Source organism: Neopsephotus bourkii, unplaced genomic scaffold (assembly GCF_033783945.1).
Source record: "Neopsephotus bourkii isolate Nb327-2 ecotype Australia unplaced genomic scaffold, CSIRO-AGI_Nbou_v1 NB_1511, whole genome shotgun sequence".
Classification (NCBI taxonomy): domain Eukaryota; kingdom Metazoa; phylum Chordata; class Aves; order Psittaciformes; family Psittacidae; genus Neopsephotus; species Neopsephotus bourkii.
The window spans coordinates 4,385,216-4,403,584 of record NW_026901987.1 but is presented as its reverse complement, the minus strand read 5'-3'; the positions used below and the strand labels follow the sequence as shown (position 1 = coordinate 4,403,584).

The 18,369-nt window shown below is 41.1% G+C and overlaps 1 protein-coding gene across 3 annotated transcripts in view; it reads right to left on the bottom strand.

The window, feature by feature from the left end:
• The window catches only part of FUT9 (fucosyltransferase 9), a 108,411-nt gene extending 91,364 nt beyond the window's left edge, over positions 1-17,047 (bottom strand). The window contains exon 1 of one of the 3 annotated variants that reach the window (XM_061369833.1): positions 16,437-17,047. Coding sequence is in view for 1 of the 3 variants with exons in the window: in XM_061369832.1 (XP_061225816.1) it covers positions 15,150-15,294 (145 nt within the window). In the remaining 2 variants the exon portion in view is untranslated. Of the gene's footprint in view, positions 1-15,149; positions 15,567-15,633; positions 15,667-16,436 lie in introns of those variants that run through there. The other 2 variants (XM_061369835.1, XM_061369832.1) reach the window with 2 other exon arrangements.
• Positions 17,048-18,369: the final 1,322 nt, after the last annotated feature.

Here is an 18,369-nt window from a genome sequence, read left to right as displayed (position 1 = left end):
GATAATGGCTCAAGGAGCATTAGGAAGTATGAATGCCCAATTCAACTTGAATAAATCAGATTTCTAAGGACTTCATCAGAGGTTTTTTAGTGCTACAGAAAACTTACGTAAGAGTTTGCTCTGTAAAATAAGATCTATAAACTAGATTGGATTAAGTCAAGTTACCATGTTAAGATATATTGTTTTCAAGGACACAGGAGCAAACATGACAAAAGTCTCTGCCACAAAGACTTAAAATATATTAAATAGTGACAAAAGGCTAACAAAGACCTTCTTGAGTAAATAGTCTGTCAAAAATTAATATCTATGGGAAAGTGATAGATATTTACTTTCATTCGAAGCATAATTCCCTGAACTAACATTTTTCTACTCCTCTGGACATTAACTTACTTTATGCCTTTACCACAGACCTGAATACCTTCTAATAACACAGAGACAGAGTGGTGAAGCACCGTGGGAAAGCCGTATTATCACTCATTGCACTATATCTACTATGTGAAAGGAGATGCTCAGTTTCACAAACCGGATACTAAACACTTGCTATAAAACATTACATTTGCTGAAGGTTTCATTATTAGCAGCTCTGTATTTCTGAAGGCACTTAGGAGCATTGCTTTTTAACACCTTAAAATGAAGTATAAAGACTAAAGTCTATCAAGGGATTTAGCTGCCACTTTTGACAATGCTAAGTAGAGCGTTCAGCCAGCTTACTTTCCAGCCCGCACCCAACTGCATGTCCAAGCTCATGGTACTCACATGCCAGGTCCCTAAAGCCCTGACCCTGCCAGGTTCTTGGAGTATGAATTTGCTTGCAAGGGGCATCAGTCTTGCCCTGGAGAGAGCACCAATACATTTTCTGAGAACATACTTGCCAGCTCAGATTGGGGGGGGGGAAGGGGGAGGGAAAAGAAAAGGTAGGAAACAAGAAAGCAAGACTTTCTGAAAACACAGTAAATGAAATTCTCACTTGGGAGACAGACAACCCCACTTAATCTGATCTATAGAGAGTATTAGATTTGAGACTGACTGACTCCCAGAAGGTTCCCATTAACCAGAAAGTACTTGTTATTTGGCAAGATAACAGTTTAATTTTCCCCTCTTGGAATGGTTCAGTTTGCTTTTAAATATTTATTCAGCCAAATAGCAAGCAATTGACTCCACAGACCAATGTTAGTCCACTCTTCTGTGAAGAAAGGGGGTCAGGTTTAAGTTCCTCTTCCATTAGCTATTTAATCAATTACCAAAATTGGCAAAGTTTCAAGAGGAGAAAGTCACTAACTTCATCCTAAAATAACCATTCAGTCAGTAGTTAGGGCATGCTTCTGACCTGAAAGTGCCTGTGAGTGCAATCTTTTCTCCAACTCAGAAGGGTGGTATGCTTTTAAAAGATCATCCACCTCAATGCTAAGTGCTCTAATTACTGGATATTTGGGCATCAATTAGCAGCTTGTTCTAATTATTTTTGAGAAAAGACAGATCTACCTTATGTGCTTCCTTGCAGGGAACTACAGACACTTTCCCAGTGCTGAAAATAGATGCCTTTAAGGTGTAGGCTGTATGTGTATTACTGTTTCACTATATTTCCTTGAAGCTCTCCCTTCTTTTGCTTGCTGATTTTTCTGAATCCTGATCTTACTCATTTATCTCCTACGCTCTGCATAGGAAACCTAACTCAGGGTAGAGAACAAGCCTTTATAAAGTACCTGTCAGTAGACATTTGCAATGGCTGATTGTTGCATTCAATAAGAAGTTTGGATACTAAAGGCAAAGCAATTCATTATGTCACTTTTGGCATCTTAGCTCACATTAGATGAAGCACCAGTGTTTATGACATGGACACCATTCCCCAGGAAGATAAGTGGTACAGACTTGGTAGTGGACAACCTGCACACAGAGGAGAGGGCTACATAACGTCATGACACTGGACTGGCAGTTTGATACAGAAGGGAATGCTAATCATCAATTCTGTTTTAAATTTGACCCAGACAGAAGTTAAGCACCCTGCTTAAGTTTTGCAGGATGTGCATCTACCTGTCCAAGCTTCAGAACTTGTTAGCAAAGTAGACTTTTTTTTTTTTTTCAGAAACTAGAGAAAGAAATGGGATAGATTTTCTTTTACAATAAACAGAAAAAAGATGTGTTGCTGCTTCCCTAGTAGCACTATGGTTACGTTTGCTGTCCAAAAAATTGACAGCCTCTGTTGATTTCGGCTGATTTGCTGTTCTGGCTGTGGCACTGCAACTTGCTACTCTCCGAGACTCTTCTGAGAGAAAAGAGGACAGTGAGAAGAGCTTGCAGCTAGCTCAATGGCCTGGACTGTAAGAGCAGGCTATGGCTTCTTCAAGAACGGGCTTCGTAAGGTTCCATGTGATATAGCCCTAGAGGGCAGGGGGGTCCAAGGCTCTTGGTTGATATTCAAGGATCACCTGCTACAAGCTCAGGAGTGTTGCATCGCAGCTAGAAGGAAGTGCAGCAGGAGGGCCAGGAGACCTCCTTGGATGGATAAGGAGCTGCTGAGGAAAATTCAAAGAAAAAAGAGGTTTATAAAAGGTGGAAGCAAGAACAGGCGGCCTGGGAAGAGGACAGGGATGTTGTTTGGGAAGCTAGGGACCAGGTTAGGAAAGCTAAGGCCCAGTTAGAATTAAACTCAGATGGGGATGTGAAAGATAACAGGAAGGGATTCTATAGGTACACTGCAAATAAAAAACAGACTAGGGACAACATGGACCCCTTCCAGAAGCTATCAGGAGAACTGGCCACCCTGGATTTGGAGAAGGCTGAGGTTCTTAATGACTTCTTTGCCTCAGTCTTCACTGGCAAAGTCTCTGACCACACCACCCAAATCTTGGAAGGCAGAAGCAAGGACTGTGAGAATGAAGACATTAGGCCCACAGTAGGAGAGGAATTGGTTCAAGACCATCTTTAGAACCTGAACATGCACAAGTCCATAGGATCTGATGAAATCCATCTGCGGGTCCTGAGGGAGCTGGCAAATGAAGTTCCTAAGCCGTTGGCCATCATATTTGAAAAATCATGGCAGTCAGGTGAAGTTCCTGAGAACTGGAAAAAGGGAAGGATAACCTCCATTTTCAAGAAGGGGAAAATGGATGACGCGGGGAACTACAGACCAGTCAGTCTCACCTCTTTGTCTGGCAAAATGGTGGAGCAGATTCTCCTGGAAGGCATGCTAAGGCACATGAAAAACAACAAGGTGCTTGGTGACAGCCAGCATGGCTTCACTAAGGGGAAATCCTGCCTGACCAATTTGGTGGCCTTCTATGATGGGGCTACAGAACTGATGGACAGGTGTAGAGCAGTTGATGTCATCTACCTGGATTTGTGTAAAGCGTTCAACAGTGTCCCGCATGACATCCTTGTCTCTAAATTGGAGAGACATCAATTTGATGAATGCACCACTCGGTGGATAAAGAACTGGCTGGATGGACACACGCAAAGAGTTGTGGTCAATGGCTCAATGTCCAGCTGGAGACCAGTAACGAGTGGTGTCCCTCAGGGATTGGTGTTGGGACCGGTCTTGCTTAACATCTTCTTCACTGACATGGACAGTGGGATTGAGTGCGCCCTCAGCAAGTTTGCTGATGACACCAAGCTGTGTGGTTCGGTTGATACGCTGGAGAGAAGGAATGCCATCCAGAGGGACCTTGACATGCTTGTGAGGTGGGCTGATGCCAACCTCATGAAGTTTAACCATGCCAACTGCAAGGTCCTACACCTGGGTCGGAGCAATCCCAGGCACAGCTACAGGCTGGGCAGAGAAGAGATTCAGAGCAGCCCTGCGGAGAAGGACTTGGGGGTGACGGTCGATGAGAAAATGAGCATGAGCCAGCAGTGTGCACTTGCAGCCCAGAAAGCCAACCGTATCCTGGGCTGCATCAAAAGAAGCGTGACCAGCAGGTCAAAGGAGGTGATCCTGCCTCTTTATTCTGCTGTCGTGGGAACTCACCTGGAGTATTGTATGCAGTTCTGGTGTCTTCAACATAAAAAGGACAGGGAACTGCTGGAACAAGTCCAGAGGAGGGCCATGAGAATGATCAGGGGACTGGAGCACTTCCCATATGAAGACAGGCTGAGAAAGTTGGGGCTGTTCAGCCTGGAGAAGGCTGCATGTAGACCTCATAGCAGCCTTCCAGTACCTGAAGGAGGCCTACAGGGATGCTGGGGATGGACTCTTCATGAGGGACTGTAGTAATAGGACAAGAGGTAACGGGTTAAAACTTAAACAGGGGAAGTTTAGATTGGCTATAAGGAGGAAATTCTTTCCTGTGAGGGTGGTGAGGCACTGGAATCGGTTGCCCACGGAGGTTGTGAATGCTCCATCCCTGGCAGTGTTCAGGACCCGGTTGGACAGAGCCTTAGGTAACATGGTTTAGTGTGAGGTATCCCTGCCTATGGCAGGGGGGTTGGAACTTGATGATCTTGAGGTCCTTTCTAACCCTAACTATTCTGTGATTCTATGATCCTATAAAACAGTGGCCCCACCTGTAGGAACCATGTCTCTACACAGTCAGAATGGGAGAATGAAATATTTGTTTTCCCACAGAGAAAAGACTAATAACTGTTTCCCTTATTGCCTGACAGAGCTGCCCAATGAATGGGTACCTGGTTGCAGTACTTAGTCCATGAGCTGGCATGAAAGATTTACACAGTCCTTGAAATTGTCCAGTCTTCAGAAAACTGAAGATTCTTCTGAGGACACACACAAATACAAATTTTAAGACTATATAATGAGCTAGGTATGGGCAACTCTGGTGTAAGGTGGCGGTGGAGTTTACTTTCCAGAGCCTAGGAGACTGTCATTTGACTGGGAGAGATGGTGTTGGTCTGTAGTGATTCCCAGTTACCGTACATTGGTTTGGTTTACAAAGCAGTCTCGGTGTGTATGGGTTAGATTTCTTTTGAAGCATAGAAAATTAGAAGCTCTGCTTATAGACTGTACCGAATCTATTGCAACCCACAGTGGGGACAAAAGGATCTGAAGTATTTAGTCCTTTGAACATACAGGGTAGTAACATTTGGTCCAAAATACCAAACTAAATCTAGTCCATAGTAAAACACATTGATCTTATACCTTAAATCTAAGAACCTCAGCAACAGCTTCTTTGATCTACCAGTCTTCTCCTATTCGGCTGAATTACTTGCTAATACGGACAAATATGTCCAAGTCACATTTCTGCTGCCTTCAGTGTATTTAGCTGTAATTCTCTGTGTGGATTTTGCCCTCAGTCATCACATATAATTGTTAGTAAAAACTTCCAAGTTCCCTCTTTTTTTTTCTTTCTTTTTTTTTTTTTCTTTCTTTCTCTGGGGCAAATAAAATAACTTGTCAATAATTAAGTAGGAAGTGACAATTTGGTAAATTATGCAAAGGGAAAATTGGAAATTAAGAACTGCAATAAAGCATATCTGAGGAATAAAAGAAACAAAGGCAGGAAGAAAGTTTCACAGAAGTTAAGGAAAGATCAGTAATAGCTAAGAGTAAATGGCCTAGAAAGGGATGCTGGTAGTAATGAAGCAGGAGGAAAATACTATTTTGAAGCAATACTTTTTAGAAAGGTTAAAACAATACACATACCAGTTGATAGCACAGTTTACTACCTAGATCATCCAGTGACTATTCTCTCAAGGCTATACCAGCCTTTTCTCATTGCTGCTGAAATAGCCTGTGATTATCATGCATTACCTTCCCCACATGGCATCAAAATTGTTCTCCATATTTTGGGGAAAATCTGTGCTAAAATAATTTTGTACTGTAAGATGAGGCATGACCAGAGCTACAGACTGGGAACATAGTGCCTCAGCTTCCATTTCTAGCTGACCTTCAGAGAGACATAATTTTGGAGTCATTTTTTTCTACTTACCTGAAAACTACTGATAATCCATAACTATTACACAGCATTAAGCACTTACAAGAATGGGGCACAAAAATAAAAATGACACATTCTGTAACAACCTGGTGAAAGGAACAAATATTATTTGCATAGTAATGTGAGCAAAAAGAATTACAAATCAGGCCAGTCCAACAAAGGTAAAGAAAAGAGATAAATCCATAAACCCACACAGGGAATTGCTCTGTTAGGGGTGGAAAAAAGAAAAATAAAAAAAGGTAGGGTGTCTGAGCTCAGCTGCTATTATGGACCTGGAGGAATAGAAGAATATATGTATGTATGTATGTATGTGTATGTATATATATATGTATATTCCTATATAAGTGTGATAGTTGTGTATATATACTTAAAAGTTATATGGTTAAGACACAGTGATTCTCTTCAGCTGAGAAGACTATTGTCTTTATGTACCCTAAAACAAATAGTTGCAGGTTTTCCCAGGAACATCCAGTAAGATATATTCTTCCTGTAGATCTAGAATTGCATGAATTATTTTCAGAAGAGAATGAAAAATACTTTGATGCTTTTACATCAGAATATTTCTAGGAATTGTGCAAATTTCAAGAAAAAATTGATGTGAAAGAATTGAAAAGGGTACATTTTTCAAGTTTCTGTTCTGAAATTGCTTTCCACTGCAGTGTTTTTTTTCACCATGCAAAATAACAAATTGTTTTCATCTTATCATAATCAATCTTCTAAATTTATCTACAACTAGATTGTCCTACAAGGAGAATAACTGACTGAAAAAATAACTTCTTAATCTGTAGAAACATCCAACTTATGCTTTTGTTCTTTTCATAATAAAAAATGGGCAAAACTGTAAAATTTTCCACAAACAAAATGATATTTTCATATGGTTGAGTGCTTCATTACTAACTGTGCAACAGACTCATAACATTTTTTTTCCCTGTGTACCTTAGGTGTTAAGGAAAACAGATTTTGCTCCTCAGTGATGAACAGTATGCATAATATGGTTGCAAAATCATTATTTGAGAAACTGAGTTGTCTCCACAGCTAGTCTGTTTTGCCACATAACAAGATTGAGAGGAATATGGTGATGTGAAAGCTAATTAAATTTAGACTTATTTGAAAGTGTCAAGATAATGTGGGATGAAGCAACCTATTTTAATAACAGGTAGTCTCCCAGTTTCAAGTTATACTTTAAAGAGTGGCATTTGTCTATATATTTTGTAATCATGTAAATGTGAAAAAAATGTGACTGCTGATATCTTCTTTAGTTACCCACTGAGGTAGCTGGCAGGTTTTGGTTGTCTGCTTTCTTTTTACTGAATTGAATTGACTTGTTCACACTGTAGTTTATAGGTACACTCACATACCAAACCTTTATTTATTTCATTAATTACATGAAATCAAATTACTTTCAAGCACATGCTGGATATTAACAACTGTATAAAAATTCCCAGCCCCAGGTTTCATAGCAGTGCTGCTGTGTTTGACCCCAACATGCAATCAGTTTGGAATTCCTCCCCATTGACTACTGGTGCTATTTGTCATGTAAAGCTTAAACTTGTCTTGTTCAGAAAGATCTAAAAACCAAATGTAATTATTGGTTTATGTTTTTTTTGTTACAATTGCTGTAACGATATGGATGCTCTCAGCTGCTTGCACTTGCCTGTCCTAGGATACCTGTGGAATAAAGGTTCTTCATCTCAGCGGGGCCTGAAGGACACACACTTCACTTAGCTATGTGCATTTTAACTGTTGAAATATTTTAAATGCTATTTTGTAATCTTCTCATTGCTTTCTCCTTTAATATTCTTTAGTTAGAATCTCAAATACTATCTGCCTGCTACAAGCACGCATGTGAGCATGTGCTGGAGGTCCAGCAGGTCTGGAAGGCATGCACAGAGCATCCAGGCTCATCAAAGTCAAGACATGGGGAATCTTGGCTGTGTCCCCCAGGAAGCTTTACTGTGGAGGCAGCTCATCATTCTTTTGCTCCCCACACATGCTACCCAGCAAGGGTGACTGGTAAATAGCTATAGGGGAGGTGTGGAGAATGTACAGGCAGTGAGTTTTGATTCCTTCTCTAAACCCGACCCATATGTTGTTTGGGGCAAGCACTCGCACTTAAAACTCTCATAATTATGTCAAGTTGTAGAATTAGCAAGATTCTCATGCTCCAAAGTGGCATTTATGAATAATAGTCTTAAGCAGTTAAGTTTGTGAAAATCCTGTATTGCCAGTTTAAATAAGCTGCTAAATTGGTATAGCCCTAGGTGGATAGCTTTGGCTAATAAATTTTATTCCAAACATAAAAATACAGGCAAAAATAATAACTACTTGATTGCTTTCTAAGTGTAGTTGAATGTCCTCCCATTCCACTTAAATGCAATATTCATCAGTAGTGACCATAAAATATTTTCAAATTCAAGTTCTTAATTTTGAAAGTTTGCGATTTTCCACTTTTCAAAATTAAACTAGGTTCTTCTATTACTGACCTATACTAATGCTAATTCTAAGTTCAAAGCATGAATTATTTCTATTGAAAAATAATTTTGATGGAGAATTCCAGATCAAGTTCTATTATCAGTTCTACTGTCTCCCTCTAAAACCAAGACCTCCACTGCCTTGCCAAATAGAAAGGACTCAGTTCTAATAATGTCAGAGTACTTGTTGCATGAGTAACTTGGTATACACAGTCAGCCAATTTATTGGAACACACATATTCATAAAGCTCTACATTTACATAAACAATATCAGGATTGACACCTTCATTCAGCACACTCTTAATTTTATGGAAGGTCTTTCTTCTTCTGTAGTTTAAGCCACTGAAGAAACTTCACTGAAATCTTCTTGTCAGAATATACAGTTCCATTGAAATCACAAAGTTCCACGAAATTGAACTGATTTTGCTAAACTATTGGTTTCAAAACAACAACAAAAAAAATCCTTAAAAAAATAAATATTTAAATTGTTTCTTATACACTGGGATGTGTATTACAATATTGAACATCTCAGTCTATCCAAAACGATTTGGGGAAGAAACTTTGGTTTTTGAGGACTTCTAAATATGTTATTCATTGCAAAAGGAGACTTTTGTAACCTCAAAAACCTCTGAAATGTCACCCTGATAAACAGAGAAAACTGGTTTTGTTGCTTTATGAGCCTGCTTCACCCCATGGTACCTGGCATGGTCTACTTGCCACCTGCATCCATCTGTCCTTGGCTAGTAGCCTGCTCTGGGTACTGCTGTTGGTACCTGATTTCCTAAGATGTGGTGACTCATCTGAAGAAAGTCTTTGAATATACAGGGAGTTAATACTGCTTAATAATTCAGTCTATTTAAATATTTTGAACTCCTACCCAGAGTCTCCATCTGGGGTGAAAAAAAAAAAAAAAAAGCTGCAGGAGGAAATGTAAAGATAAAAATGCAAACCAGATGCTTAGTGATTAAGTACAAGCAGTGTTCGTTCAAAGTAGTTTAGATTTCTAACTCGAATTGTAGTTCGAATCTGCAAGAAAGACATCAAGTATTAAATTCCGACTAAAGTTCTGCTTTTCAGCATTCATTATTTTCTTAAAGAATATTTAAGCATTACTCACTCTTAGTCGTTAAAACAAACTAATCAACAGTCAAATATAAGCATTATACAAAATTTGATACTGTTTTTTTGCTAATTACAAAGAAGTCTACATCCGTCATTTGTTTCGAATTTTAAGTTGGGCGTTTTAATATGGCAAATGATGATTAATGTTTTAATGTTAGCTACAGGCTTTGTGATGGAAGTTGATCTATGAAGAAAATATTTTCTAGGATTTGTTAGGCAAATAAAACAATAATAAAGACTCTAGATAAATGCAAAATTAAAACTCCTCAACACACATCTTAAACATAAGAAGTAATTTTGAAAGAAGAGCATGTTTAAGTCATCGTGTCTTTCAAAGATTAAACCCTATAGATCTCTTCCTCTATTTCATTCCCATGGAATGGGAAAACAGGTTTTCCTGCAGTTTCAATACTAACATACTTTCTCAGATTGAAACTGCTGTAGTTGCTGTCCTGGACAAACTAAAAGAAGACGACATCTGCAGAAAAAACAAGAGACCTTTGAACATCTGGATTATCACTTAAATATTCACTTCTGGTGTGCAATTGGTGACTTCCCTTAGTTCAATAGCTTTCCTTACATAGTAGGTTTAGATTGTAGTATAAAACAATTACAGTGGTTTTAAGTGGATTTTTTCCAAAAGAGTAGTAAGCTTTACTTATACAAAATAAACCATTATATAGAGAGATCCATTCTAAATAATCGATTTTTATTTTATATTTATTTAATATATTTTCTGAAAATTTCTGCTGCTGAATAGCAGACACTAGGGGAAAAAACCCAACACGCCAAACATTAATATTGGAATGGTTTACTTTAGCCAGGTATGAGATCTCATGGTTAAACCATTGGCTACTGTCAGATAAAAAAATATAGTATTGTGTGGTAATGCAATATAAACAATATGGCTGTTTGCTCATGCATTTCAGAACTGAATAGCTGACAACATGGAATTAGCAGACTCTATACCAAATTAAAAAGAAAAAAAGAAAAAAAAGAAAAAAGTGTGACAGATTTTTTCAAAACAAAAGAAAAATATTTGTGTTTTACTAATTCATTTTTCTCTCTGCCCCCGTTGGTGAAATACAAATACAAGTATTTCCAATAAGATATGCTTGAAGAACTAAATGTCTCAGGAGATTGGTAAACACATTCTTGGAACCTTTCACCTCTAGTTTACTGATTGAAATATAGACAGCATGAAGTAGTGATAGAAAATCATTGTGATTTAAAAGCCGGTTTGTGGCCCTTGTGAAACGAACTGGGTATTTCACTCCATTTCTTAGAGGATCTTGAAAATGTACTCAGCACTTTCAAAAGCACCAGCACTGAGTATACTGAGCCCCTCACAGGATCTGTCCAGGTCCCCATGGAGCTACAGCCAGGCCTAGTTTCTCTAATGATGGCAGAGTCTAACAAATAAAATCCCATTCTAGGCAAATTTCTTCCATATTTTGGGCTTTTGGAGCAAAGAGGTTCTTAGCCACCTGGAAGATCTAGGTATGTGAAGATTTTCTCCATGTCAAACACCCAGCCAAGACAGGCTGAAATGGCAGCTCAGTGTGGGGTCACCCCATTGCATTGCTGCTCTCTATGCCCCACAGATGCTGGGTAAAAACAGAGTTCATTTTCCATTTCTCCCAATCTGGTACTTTTCATTAGCATTAAATATATTTAATCTAGGAGGAAAAACAGCAGAAAGACCCCACAGAAATGACTATGCTTTTTGAGGGAGAAATTGTATTAGTGTCTTTTTTTACACAAAGGTACATACCTAGGTAGGAACAGTTACTAAACTGTCCTTTGTCAAAATCATACCTTCCACCTTCTAGAAAACCTACCTGAAGATAGTTTTTCTAATTAGCTACAAATTATCTGTGTTTCCCAGTGAACGCTTTACATTGTCTCCTTTTAGAATTTAATTTCCTTTACACTGGGGACTTGTATTTCACAAGAGGTGTTTCTCTTTTTAAGAAAATATACTCGTCGTTTTTTCTGAATATTTAATGTTTTGTATTAGGAGTTTCCCCAGAAGAGAGAAAGAAAAGTCTATCTTCATTAAACACTAAGTATAAGTGGGGAAATTAAAACATTGGGTTGTCATGTCAGCTATGTACATTGTCTTCTATGATGTCACATTTGATTTTCTTTTTTTTTTTATGACTTTGACAGCATCATATTAAAAAATTGATTGCACAATGACAGTGCTGGTTTTGGATTATTCAGCTTATGAGTGTGCTCTTACAGGCAGACTGTTTTGTATTTCCTGCCATTCCTGAAAAACTGACATTTAAAGAACTGTAAAAGGAAAGGGAAAATGATTGCTAATAAGTAATTAATAACTCAAGCTTGGCAAAGGTAACTTCATTTAGATAGAATATCACACAAATTAGAACCAAATTAAACATAATATGCAATGCATTTCAAAAGTCACTTGAAAAATAATTCTCAGGGTGACATTTTAGCCCCAGTATAATTGATAGCAAGACTCCAATTCCATTTTGGTGGAGCCAAGACTTCCTCCTAAACAAAGAAAATCCCTACATTTCCAATCTGAGTTTAGGAACTGTCAGAATTCTTGTGGTACTTAAATTAAATTTACCCATCCATTTTCTTAGAATACACTCCAGCTGTTATACTTACTGAGGTCAATAAGGCTTTTTCCATTTGACTGCCATAAGAGATTCAGAACTTTAAAGTTCCTCTCAGGTAATTTTTACAATAGTCTCTCAGGGTTTATACTGTGTATTTTCCTACCATGACTGGGTTTTGTCAGGTTTTTTGTTTTTTTTTTTTTTTTTTCTCTATTTTAGCTCTGTCTAATGTTAAATAAGTGCAATCTCTTGGTTCATTTGTATCAAATAAGTTCAGCTATAACCTTTTTCAGAGTGTCCAAATTTGTCTTTTCTTCATTACAATTTAAGGTTATTTTTAAATCACTAAGGATATTTTAAAATCACTGAAGTTGGAAACATCTGCTCTCCAGCTTGATTAAATTCAGACAGTCATTTCAGATCAGAACTATAAACCCAATAATGCCATTTTAACATGCTATTCCCACCACCTAAAATGAAATTTTAGTGGTAACAGATATGAAAATATCATTCAAAATTAAACCCTTCTTGCAGTAAACGTGATTATTATTTAACTGTTTGGTTTCATTGAAACTGTCCCTCACTGTATGTACATTATTCTTTCTTACAAGAATTATCTCATCTGAGCTGTTTGGACAGGTAAGAACTATGGGCTTGAGTACAGCTCGGAAGGGTAAAGTGTAGAATATTCTATATCAGACATGAAATAAATCCTTCCAGCTATGGCAACAGGGAAAAATACGAATGATCTTTTTACATTCTGGTTCCTCAAAAATGGTTAGCAGAGATGTCTTTGAGTCTGGTCACAGCACTGCCTAGGAAAACTCTCATCTGATTTAGCTGGGTTCAGAATCATGACCACAGTTATACCAAGAAATGTGCTGGTATTCCCTCAGAAGCACCTGAGGTTTATTCAGGAGTTTATTTTGTCATTAAAAATATCTATTTGTCTGTTGTTAATCTCTCTTCCAACATCTCTCTATTTCAGTTTGAAGATGACAAGAGTGCCTGTTTTCATTACAAGCAATGAAAATTAGTTACGGATCACTTGCACTACATTATTTTAGTTCACCTGTTTAACCTGAATCTAGTCTCTTTCAGCACATGAATCACCCTGGGACAGCATTTTTTCATTCTTAAACAAACAGTTACACACTCATCTTCCTTTCCTACTGATTAGGCAAACTTATTGTAAAATGTACAATTGGAAATACAATTCGGTAACATTTTATCCTGCAATATCAATATTAGTCTGCAAATATTATGCCTGAAATAAAAATGTGGGAGCTTCCAGGATGGAATCCTTCTGCCCTTATTATTTACTGCTTAACCTCTACTCAATCAAAGTCCAGTTGAAGACAACAGGAGATACCTACACAAGTACAGAGCAAAAAATGCAAAGTAATATAGCCCTCTACCAATTTATTTGATATGTTTTTAAAACCCAGCCTCATCAAAGGCTTCATGGTTTAAATGCTGGTTCAATAGAACAGTGGTAACTACACTGGAATCAGAATCGTTTTCCTTCACAGCTGTTTGTGGTTTGGCTGACAACAGGCTGACCATCACGGGTGACAGAGAAACTTAACGTCTGTAACAACCTCTAAATCTTATTGATTCAGGGTGCCACCAGCTGTGGCTGCTAAAAAGTGATGAAGCCTTTCTGATCAGTATCATGCAGATTCCCCTTCCTATTGCAAGAAGAAAACTCATCATCCTGCAAATACAGGAAAGCTAAACCTACAGAATTACAAGCTTTTCATTCTGCAAATATTGTCCTTTACTTGTATGTAGAACAGCATGAATCCCTTTACCCAGTACAATGCAGGACTAAGAAATCCTCTATGAGAAAGGCTACAATGAAAAAGTAGGAGTGAAAAACAAACAAACCAAACGAACAAAAAAAAAACCAATGCCAACCCAAGCAAAAACTCCAACACAATTTAACAAAACCATGAATTGTGGAAAAAAAAAAAAAAAAAAGAAAAAGAAAAAAAGAATGCTTTCCACCAGCCTCGTCAGTTTTCAGTGTTATCACAGCACCAGCTTCTGGAGAAGGGAGTGAAGATTTAGTGTAAATTTTCTGGGCATACTTGTTGGCTATTTGGCAAAGAGGCTAATGGTTGTTGCTTTATTTTTGTTTTGTTTTTCTTTTTTATTTATTTTCCCAAGGCAGTTTCCAGGTCTTTAACATTGCTCTGAGCCAGAGATGCTAAATAAAAGAAGCAGAAGTGCTGCTGCCATAACAACCCTTCGACAGGGAACTATTGAGATACGGATAGCTACTACACTACCTACAATCAGCCGTGTGCATCATGACACATAAAAACCAGAAAACGCTTTTCAGCCACAGCATCCCATCATTTGCGGACTCCGGGCAGCGAAAGCAAAACAAGCACGGACTCTTCCCCCCACCCCCAAGCTTCATTTCTTTCACTGTTTGTTGGGGGGAGGCTCAAAAAAAAAGTCCGTCCGAGAGCCGAGTCCCTCCCGGAGCCTCCCCCCGTGCCCCGGGGCGAACGGCCGCGCTCCGCTGCTCGCGGGGCCCCGAGAGGGTGGACCGAGACCCTCCGCCGCCCCCCGGGTGGTACTCGGGGGAAGCAGCCGGGCCCACCCCGCATTCAAATGGTCCCTCGCAAAAGTTAAAGCGCTGCCCCCCTCCTCCCCCGAGCCCCCCTGGGAGGGGGATGCTACGCACAGCGGCGTGGAGATAGGGTCAGGGGAGTCCTAGCCCCGGCTGGGCGCGGGGCTGCCGGGGTTCCCATGTGCGCGGCTGTGTGTGTGCGAGACCCCCGCGGGAACAGGCAGCGGGGCGGGAGCCGCTTCCCCCGCAGCCCCCGGGACCGCGGGTACACCCCGGCTGCCCGCGGACCTTCCGCCACCGCGGGGATGGGGGGAGGGTCCAAGTCCGGCCCGGGACCTCCCATCCTTTGCCCCGGGGCGAGAACAGGGGTGAGAGCGGGGCCTCCCCCCGCTCATCCCCGGGGCCGCTCCGGGATGGGAGGCGCGGGGGAAGGGAGAGGGGGGTGCACGGCAGGTGCTTTTGGAGGGAGGGGAAGCAGGGCCCGGTGACTCACCCGTCCGAGGCGGGGGCTGCGGGTAGCGCGGCGGCGGCGCTGCCCCCGGGGCGCGGGGGGCGGAGGGGCAGGAGCAGCAGCGGGCGCGGGAGCAGGGGGGAGCGGCGGGGCCCGGGCTGCTCCTGGGCGCGCTCTCGCTGCCCATCCCCGGCGCTGCCGCCGTCGCCGCCGGAGGAGGATGCGAGGGAGAGTCAGCCCCGGGCGCGGGCACGCGCAGCGGCGGAGCGGGGAGGGGGAGGTGGGGGCGCGGAGGCGCGCGCGGAGGGGGAGCAGCTGGAGAGCGCTGGCGCTCGCTCCTGCAGCCCTCCAACCCTTCATCCCTTCTCCATCAGTACTCATTTTCTCAGTCTTCCATCTCTTCTTCCTCCGCCCCTCGTCCCTTCTTCCCACGTCTTCCCTTCCCTGCATCCTTCACCCTTCCATCTTTCCATACGTCCATCCCTCACCTCACCATCCTTCCAGCCGTTATCCTTCCATCTCTTACCCGTCCATCCCGCCAGTCCTCGGTCCGTACGCTCCCCCCCAGCGGAACCGCGATCCCCCCCCTATGGTCGGAGTCCACCCCCACTCCCGTCCTCCCTCCTCCGCAGGGTGGCCCCGGAACCCCCAGGGCCGCGGCGGGCTCGCAGGCAGCGCCGATGGGCGCGGGAGCGCTGCTGCCCCCCCGCCGCGTCCCCGTGGCTCCCCCACCCCCGCTTCACCAGTTCCCACGGGAAGGACGACCTGCTCCTCTGAAGGGCAGGAGGTCCCCAGTTCCCCCCGCAACTCCGAGGGGAAAACCTGTTTTAGCCCTCGCCCATCCTCTATCCTGCTCTTCCTTTTTTCTGTCTTTTTTTTTTTTTCCCCACCCGGCAGCAGGAAACAAACCAGTGCTGTTGTAGGGGAAAAAAAGGCGGTAAACAAGAGGAAAACATACAGATTACGGTCATCATTAACTGTATGAGGAACGAACCATACACCGGAGTAGTTTTTAAAAGCAGTCTTTCAAATCTTCATGCAAAACCTAAAGGACTTCCTGGATGTTTATTTAAGATGGAGAGTAATGATTTTAAGATTAAAAATAAAAGAAACAACATATCAAAGTGCACTGTGTAAACAGGAGATCTGTAAATCAAGTATGTCAAATAAACATGCACACCAAAGCTGGCCATCAACTCTTTAGCCTTGCTCTGAACTCTCTCTGCATTATGTAATGTCAATAGACTGCTGCAAATACATTTGGGGGAAAGATACAGCAATGATCATGAGAACACAGCGCTATTTATTAAAGTACATCAGTAACCTTACCTGCCAAGTAGTGGCTTCAGAGGTTCATCTGTGTGTTTCTCATGAGCCCTCCAAGTAAGCAATTCACTAGCTGCTCAATGCACACATATGATTCCCTGGTGTCAGTGTTTCTGTCCTAGACGTTTCTGAATGGCTTGTGGACTATTAACTTTCGATGCTCTGCTCTGCCTTGTACCAAGAGCCGTGCAGGTATCAACAGCTCCCACTTGTGAAGCCAGGGAAGAGAGAGATTGGGTAGTTTTCCACGCAGCTCCACATTTCCAACTGCTGATTTGCTGTAAGGGCTACAGGCAATTAGAGAATTGGTCTGGTCTTCTAAAGGGTTTATTCCAAAAGAAAGGCCTGACCCAAAGTTCACTACAGACAATTACGAATATTTCTGCAATCACGGTAGGAATTGGCTCAACCTACTGTGACCTCATTGTTGGGGTGAACAAAAGAAGCCCTGCCCCTAGAAACAGAGGGAATAAATTTATGGAAACATTATCAGTGGATGAACACAGGTTTCAGCACTGCATTCCACTGTAAGAAGTAGCTAGTTAAGGTGGGAAAAGGGAAAAATCCAAGCTGTGCATCTTTTTCACAAAATTGTTGAGAGAAAATGAGGGATCTGCTTCCCTGCAGCTATTGGCAAAAATACGTACTTAAAAGGCAGGTTACAGTCCCTGGCCAGAGGATGTCCTCTGGTTTCCACAGGCTCAACCAAGCCACCATATGCAGTAGGCAAGGGGAGGGGAAAAGGGGGCATTGTGAAATTATTAGGTTCAATTCTGGGCATCTGCAAAGCCAGGAGGAGCAAGACTTAAAGTTTCATTTTAAGGTGCTGCTGCTCACAAGGAAATTCTCAACAAATTAATCTTTCAGTGGTTTTCTCTTTTCTGGTCTCAGTCCTGGGATTAGATCTGAGCTCTCCTTTAACTTGGGGATTACAGTCACTTCCCCCATGCTTGCTGACTCCATCCCTCTTCTGCCTTCAGCAAGTGCTCTAGGCTAGTAAGAGAGATGGCAGGGAAGGGAAACCAGGCAGTGGGAAGGGTCTGGGTTTTGCATAGATGATGACATCTTTGACTGAATACTTATCTAGTGTGAGTAGTACAGGAATTTGTGCTTTTTGTGGGTATTTTTAACATAGTTATATAGGGTTTTAGTACATTTAATGCAGGTTTTAATATAGGTTGGCTTCTGTTTGCGATTTTTTTATTTTTTTTTTTTTTTTTTGCTGATGAGCAGCTCTAGCAGGTCCAACTGAGCCCAGTGTAATAGTAGCCTGGTAGTTAAAGTGATTCCTGAGAAATGGGAGATTGAGTGTAAACATTTTTTTTCCCTGAGATTCACAACAGAAAATGAACCGCTGGGGTCCTGTCTGTTCTCAGATGAATTACTTTAGTTCTCTCCTAGCTTTGACTACAAATTGAGTCTGCATCAAAGCAAGCACATATATGCCCACAGAATTTTTTTTTCACCAAAATTATTTTGTTGGAAATTTGTCAGATCTCCAGGAAATTACAGGTCTCACTTTAGATTCTTGCATACTCTTTATATGTATGTGCAAGGATTTTTGTTTCTGCACAAGGATTTATCAAGATTTTCCTTTTTTTTTTTTTTAATTATAGCAGTATTCTCTTTATGAAGAATACAAGCATTAACCTTTACGTTTCAGAGTCACTGTAGTGAGATGCTTTATTCTTAGATATGAGATTGCATTTCTTCTATAAAACCTTTTCATGAAAGCAGTAAACATTTTTTTCTCATTGGAGAGAGTATGTACACCTTTTGTGATTATACCATTGCTACGTAAATTGCCTTTGCAAAAGCTGGCTGCTGAGCTTTCCACCTTAGACTGGAAATATGCCTATGCTGTTTTCTGAAGGTTCCAAAACATGTTTTCTGAGAGCACAATTTGATAAAAGTTTTGATTCACATAATAGAAAAT